Source organism: Hylobates moloch, unplaced genomic scaffold (assembly GCF_009828535.3).
Source record: "Hylobates moloch isolate HMO894 unplaced genomic scaffold, HMol_V3 SCAFFOLD_13, whole genome shotgun sequence".
Taxonomy (NCBI): Eukaryota; Metazoa; Chordata; class Mammalia; order Primates; family Hylobatidae; genus Hylobates; species Hylobates moloch.
This window is the reverse complement of record NW_026652288.1, coordinates 26,975,601-26,982,141: the sequence shown is the minus strand read 5'-3', so window position 1 is coordinate 26,982,141 and position 6,541 is coordinate 26,975,601. Positions and strand designations below refer to the sequence as shown.

Below are 6,541 nucleotides of genomic sequence, written 5' to 3'. Positions count from 1 at the left end.
AGGTCTTTTTCTCCACTTGATCTTAGCCAAAAGGCCAAGAAGCAATTTCTTTAGGCCTTTTTTTCTCCACCCCAGACACAATTTGTCTTTTTTGGGTGTAACATATGCCTTGGGATTGGACAAAAGCTCTTTTATTTACTGACATTCTTTAGCCCTTCTCCTAGTCCAGGGAGAGAAGTTTGAGGAGTTAGTAGGCTGTGACCCTGAGTGGGTGGGAAATACACGATGTGAGGAGGATATGAAACAGCAGCACAAAGAGGCAAGAGTGGGAAAAGAGTCCAGAAAGTACAATCTTTTCCGGATCACATATTTCATGCCCCTATTTTAAAGAACAAATTATATGTCAATTGGCCTGCATAAGATGTGAAAAGGATGGAGGCAAGCTGGCACTGATGTTTGAACTTCAGTTAACCTACAGGACCAAGGCTAATGCATGCTGTGCTGGTAGCTGAAGTCCAAGGATAATCTAAAGATGGAATGACTACCCCAAGCCTCAAATGCACTCGCAGTTTTCCTGAGTTGACTCATAGTGGCATGGAATGAGGCTGGCAATGCCAACGGCCGTGGGCACCAGAAGGTGAGACCAGCTCCATAAAGGCGTTATTGGCTTAGGAACGAGGCTGATGCTAGGGGTTCTTGGTACACAGAGTTGCAACAAGGGAGAATTAACTGGTGCAGCAGCTCCAGGGACAGGATCCACCCTGCTCAGTTATCAGGCTCTTGGTGGTGATATCGCAAGGGGCTCAGGGACCCTACCAGCTGGCATTGGTTCCAATAACAAGGCAAACACAGGAAAAAGACTCTTCAGGAAAAATCTGCCACCACTGCCTGAGACCTCATAAGGGAAGGGAGGGGAGGGCTGCTTTCTGACAGAGTAAAATTGGGACTGCAGCTAAAAAGAAGAGTAGCTGGGCAACCCCATACAGAGTTGTGGTACCAAGGGCAGAGGTGATGGCCTTACTGGGACCAACGTCATCAATGCTTCTGAAGAGATTCTTGAGATTCTTATAAGAAGCGGGGTCAAATCAGGGTCAGTGTCAGGACAGGGCTACTTGCTCCTCTCTTCAATGTGTCCAGGGGACTGGGCAGCAGAAGGCACCCTCACTGGGTCAGCACCTAGTGGCGGAAGAAGGTGGCACTTTATTAATCAGAAGGAATAATTACCTAGAACTTAAAGCAAACCCCTACATGTAAGGATATAAACACATAGTCCATACTATAAGGATGTAAACTTTCTACTAATGACTCATCTGATGTTAGCTTACATGCTTTTCTTATCTGATAACTATTGCTGCCTTTCGGTTTACATATCTCATCCTTCTTCATCTCTTAAAAATCATCTTCGCTATTTTCCTCGCTTCTAAAATCACGTTTGGCTCCTATGATGGAATTATATATATGTTTACATATACAAACGTTTAGTAACTTTTTGTAGTGTACTGATGAGAAAACCATTACCTTGCAGTTACTCATTAACAGCACCAGGTGGCACTGGTGTGAAGTTCAATCAGCTTATAAAAGTTTATTTGGGGCCGGGCGTGGTGGCTCACGCTTGTAATCCCAGCACTTTGGGAGGCCGAGGTGGGCGGATCACGAGGTCAGGAGATCGAGACCACGGTGAAACCCCGTCTCTACTAAAAATACAAAAAATTAGCCGGGCGTGGTGGCGGGCGCCTGTAGTCCCAGCTACTCGGAGAGGCTGAGGCAGGAGAATGGCGTGAACCTGGGAGGCGGAGCTTGCAGTGAGCCGAGATCACGCCACTGCACTCCAGCCTGGGTGACAGAGCGAGACTCCGTCTCAAAAAAAAAAAAGAAAAAAAAAAAGTTTATTTGGGGTGGGAATGATCTGACTTTCCTTTTCTTTTTTCTTTTCTTTTCTTCCTCTTCCCCTCCTCCTCCTCCTCCTCCTTTTCTTGTTCTTCTTCCTCCTCCTTTTCCCCTTCCCCTCCCCCTCCTCCTCCTTTCCTTCTTCTTCTTCTTTTTTGATATAAGGTCTCACTCTGTCACCCAGGCTGGAGTGCAGTGGCATGATCACAGCTCACTGTAACCTCAGCCTCCCAGACTCAAGTGATCCTCCCACCTAAGCCTCCCCTGTAGCTGAGACTACAGGTGTGCACTGCCATGCCCGGCTGACTTTTGTTTTTTTTTTTTTTTTTTTTTTTTTGTAGATACTGGGTTTCATGATGTTGCTGAGGCTGGTCTCAAACTCCTGAGCTCAAGTGATCTGCCCACCTTGGCTTCCCAAAGTGCTGGGATTACAGGCACAAGCCACTGCAACTGGCCCTTTCTTTTGAGTAGATGGAAAAAATTGCATCCCGCCAGGCACAGTGGCTCACGCCTATAATCCCATCACTTTGGGAGGCCTAGACAGATGGATCACTTGAGGTCAGGAGTTGGAGACCAGACTGGCCAACATGGCGAAACCCTGACTCTACTAAAAATAAAAGATTAGCCAGCTAATTTTTTAGTAATCCCAGCTACTCAAGAGGCTGAGGCAGTAGAATCACTTGAACCCGGGAGGCGGAGGTTGCAATGGGCTGAGATCGCGCCACTGCACTCCAGCCTGGGTGACAGACTGAGACTACATCTCAACATCACCACCACCACCACCCACAAAACAACAACGAAAATTGCATCCTCAAATCTGTCTTCACCTACTATCCTCTCTAGACATACTCTCCCACCCCATTCCTTAGCTTAACAGGAGCTGACACTACTACCTTCAAACTGTCAGTCTGTTGTGTGGTGCACAGAAACATATCGATCTTTTTTTTTTTCCCTTCACTTTGTCCCAGTGCCAGACTTGAAGACTTGAAATTATCATATTTAGGAATTAACCTGCCATTTTCACAGGTCTTTCTCACCCCCAACCATTTCTTTCTTTCTTTTTTTTTTTGAGATGGAGTCTCACTCTGTTGCCCAGGCTGGAGTGCAGTGGCATGATCTTGGCTCCCTGCAACTTCTGCCTCCCGGGTTCAAGCAATTCTCCTGCCTCAGCCTCCTAAGTAGCTGGGGTTACAGGCGCCCGCCACCGCACCTGGCTAATTTTTGTATTTTTAGTAGAGACAGGGTTTCACCATGTTGGTCAGGCTGGTCTCGAGTTCCTGACCTCGTGATCCACCCACCTCGGCCTCCCAAAGTGCTGGGATTACAGGTTTGAGCCACCGTGCCCAGCCTCTTTCTTTTCTTTTCTTTTTTTTTTTTTTTGAGATGGAGTCTTGCTCTGTCTCCCAGGCTGGAGTGCAGTGGCACGATCTCAGCTCACTGCAACCTCCGCCTCCTGGGTTCAAGCGATTCTCCTGCCTCAGCCTCCCAAGTAGCTGGGACTACAGGCGGGTGCCACCATGCCCAGCTAATTTTTGTATTTTTAGTAGAGACAGGGTTTTACCATGTTGGCAAGGCTTGTCTCGAACTCCTGACCTCAGGTGATCCACCTGCCTCACCCTCCCAAAGTGCTGGGATTACAGGCATGAGCCATTGTGCCCGACCCCAATCATTTCTTTCATTCCCAATCCAGACATTTCTTACCTTACAGTCCCTGCTTACAGTTCTCACCTGACCTTGGAGGCTGACTCTGGACATTCTGCTGATATTTTTTCCCACTACCCTGCTCAGGTGGTGGTTTAAGTGCTCCACAGCAAAAACAGCAGCAACAACAGAAACAGCAACAAGTGAGCAGAGTACACAGGATGACAAGTGTCTAAAAGGTAGGCGAGAATGGCCTCAGTCCAGCAGTTTTCTATATGACTGCTCAAGCTTCCCTCCCTCAATCCTCCTGGCACCCAGAAAATGAGACAACAGAAGCATTTGTCATAAGGAAAGGAAGGTCACCCTTCTTTCCTTATTCTTAAGGGACTTGGAGAATTGTGTACCTTGAACCAACAACTATTCAGAATAAAATAGTATCTGACGCCTTCTTCACCAACGTGAGCATACAGATATATTCCCAATGAGCCATGCTGGTCGTAAATTTTCCGCTTCTTAGAGTCGCTCAGTATGGCATGAGCTGCGTTGATCTCTTTGAATATTTCTACTGCTTGAGCATTCCCTGGATTCTTGTCGGGATGATACTGCAAGGCCAGTTTCCTACCCAGGCGATACCCAAAAGGAGGGTGGGGAAGCAATGGAGAATGGCTGGGGAAGGAGGCTTAGGATGAATGACATGGATTAGTCTATAGAGAGTGCAGAAGGAATGCATGAGATGTGGTACAAAGGATGGAGGCAAGCATCCAAAGTCTAAACTCCTTCCCATACTATAATGAAGAGGGTGATGGCGCCATTTGGCCCCAAAGTGAGGGCTTGTTGGGACTTAAAAATGGGTCATAGGGCCAGGTGCACTGGCTCACACCTGTAATCCCAGCGCTTTGGGAGGCCGAGGTGGGCGGATCATGAGGTCAGGAGTTTTGAGACCAGCCTGGCCAACATGATGAAACCCTGTCTCTACCAAAAATACAAAAGATTAGCTGGGCATAGTGGCAGGAACCTGTAATCCCAGCTACTCAGTAGGCTGAGGCAGGAGAATCACTTGAACCCGGAAGGTGGAGGTTGCAGTGAGCCGAGACTGCACCACTGTACTACAGCTTGGGCAACAGAGCGAGACTCTGTCTCAAAACAAACAAACAAACAAACAAACAAACAAAAGGGTCATAGGCTGAGCACAGTGGTTCACACCTGTAATCCCAGCACTTTGGGAGGCCGAGGCGCGTAGATCACCTGAGGTCAGGAGTTTGAGACCAGCCTGGCCAACATGGTGAAACCCTGTCTCTACTAAAAATAAAAAAATTAGCCAGGCGTGGTGGTGTACGCCTGTAGTCCCAGCTTCTCAGGAGGCTGAGGTGAGAGAATTGCTTGAACCCGGGAGGCGGAGGTTGCAGTGAGCCAAGATAGTGCCACCACACTCTCAACAGTCTCAGTCTCTGTCTCTGCTCTGCGACAGGGCGAGACTTCCTCTCAAAAAAAAAAAAAAAAAAAGAGAAGAAGAAGAAGAGTCACATAGCAAAACAGATACAGAAGGAAAAAGGTTTAAGGGGGAAATTCCAAGGATCAATAAAGGGCTGAGGTCTGAACCTGTAGGATTTTTTGATGTCTCCAGGTGAGGCACCCTTCTTAAGCTCCAGCACTGCATAGAGGCTTGTCCCACTTCTGGACAGCTGGTGGGCTGCTTCGTTCATGGTAGACATGATCCGAGCCAGAGGAGAGGCAGCATCTGTGAGAACTTCTACAAGTAAGAGCACGGAGAAGTGCACTTCCAGTGACAGGAAACTCACTACCTTCAGGGATTAGGCAGGTAAACGATGACAGAAGGACAAGGATAAGATAACAGTGAGTGGGATCTGTGGCTAGCAGGAGAATTCAGGTGATCAAAAAGATTCCAATTTTAAGGAAGAAACATCTTCTCCTTACATTTCCTCCAGCTACACAGACCTCCAGACATCCCACATCCTAGAGGTGCTGTAAGCAAGGAGAGGTCTAAGCCAGGAAAAGAGCCTGATTTTGTCTAGAGCTCCTATTACCTGGAGTAAACACCTCTGGGTCTGTCCAAGCTCACTGCTGGGTTTGAAAGACCAGGGCGGCCCCAGCCTGAACGGACAGGATCAGGAATCAGAAAGATCCACAACTTCTTCTTCTTCTTTTTTTTTTTTTTTTTGATGGAGTTTTTTGCTCTTGTTGCCCAGGCTGGAGTGTAATGGCACGATCTTGGCTCACTGCAACCTCCACCTCCTGGATTCAAGCGATTCTCCTGCCTCAGCCTCCCGAGTAGCTGGGATTACAGTCGCCCGCCACCACGCCCGGCTAATTTTCTGTGTTTTTAGTAGAGACAGAGTTTCACCATGTTGGTCAGGCTGTTCTTGAACTCCTGACCTCAGGTAATCCACCCACCTCGGCCTCCCAAAGTGCTGAGATTACAGGCGTGAGCCATCGAGCCTCGCCAATCCACAACTATTAAGAGAGAAACACTTCAGACCAAACCGTGTGCGGCCTAACAGAAGTCAAGTGTCCTAGAGCCTGGCGGGGGCGGGGGCGGGGGCGGGGGCGGGGAGTGCTTGCAGCTAGGCCCAGACTCGCTTCTTCCCTCCAGTCTCCTGCTCTCAAATCACCCCACTTCTGTCCCTCAGAGGTGGGACATTGGGGAGAGGAGAAAGAGGACTCAGAGGCTGGAGAAGGGAGAAAAGCCGTTGCTGTGGGAAAGACCTGGCAAGGAACAGGCAGCAGAACCCCAGAGAGCAGGGTAGAGGCCTGCGGCCCAGGAGAACCAAGCAAGGCAAGGAGCTCAAAGGGAGAGCTCTGAGCGTGCAGGGCACCTCTGACCCTGTGCCGACTCCTCACCTGGGTCTAGCCCTTTACCTGGGAGTCGTTCTCTTAAGCCAGGTAGGTGCCCTTCATCCTTTTGGGTGTGAAACTTCACACCGGCCGGGTCCAGCAGCTGACTGCGCGTGCGCGCGCAGCTTCGGCGCTGCGGGTCAGGGCAGGTCGTTTTTTGGCGCCCCCGGAAGCAGTGGGTGGGGAGGCCACATTGGCCGTGGGACTTATTTTGCGCGCA

At 49.2% G+C, this 6,541-nt stretch overlaps 1 protein-coding gene across 7 annotated transcripts; it reads right to left on the bottom strand.

Annotated features, from left to right (window-relative positions):
- Window positions 1–277: 277 nt before the first annotated feature.
- DNAJC5G (DnaJ heat shock protein family (Hsp40) member C5 gamma) lies at window positions 278–6,416 on the bottom strand. 7 transcript variants are annotated; one of them, XR_009209300.1, is made up of 6 exons: window positions 6,346–6,416; window positions 5,068–5,218; window positions 3,873–4,134; window positions 3,556–3,700; window positions 1,266–1,379; window positions 278–1,116 (listed from the first exon to the last, which is right to left on the bottom strand). XR_009209300.1 is itself a non-coding variant. In XM_058426353.1 (5 exons), exons 2-5 carry the CDS (start codon window positions 5,178–5,180, stop codon window positions 1,049–1,051), a joined length of 588 nt encoding a protein of 195 aa, XP_058282336.1. In that variant the 5' UTR covers window positions 5,181–5,218; window positions 6,346–6,416; the 3' UTR covers window positions 278–1,048. The 7 variants fall into 7 exon arrangements, 4 of the variants coding, with proteins under 4 accessions (XP_058282336.1, XP_058282338.1, XP_058282337.1 ...); XR_009209301.1 differs by having other exon boundaries at window positions 3,873–4,086; XR_009209302.1 differs by lacking the exon at window positions 3,873–4,134.
- Between the last annotated feature and the right edge of the window lie 125 nt (window positions 6,417–6,541).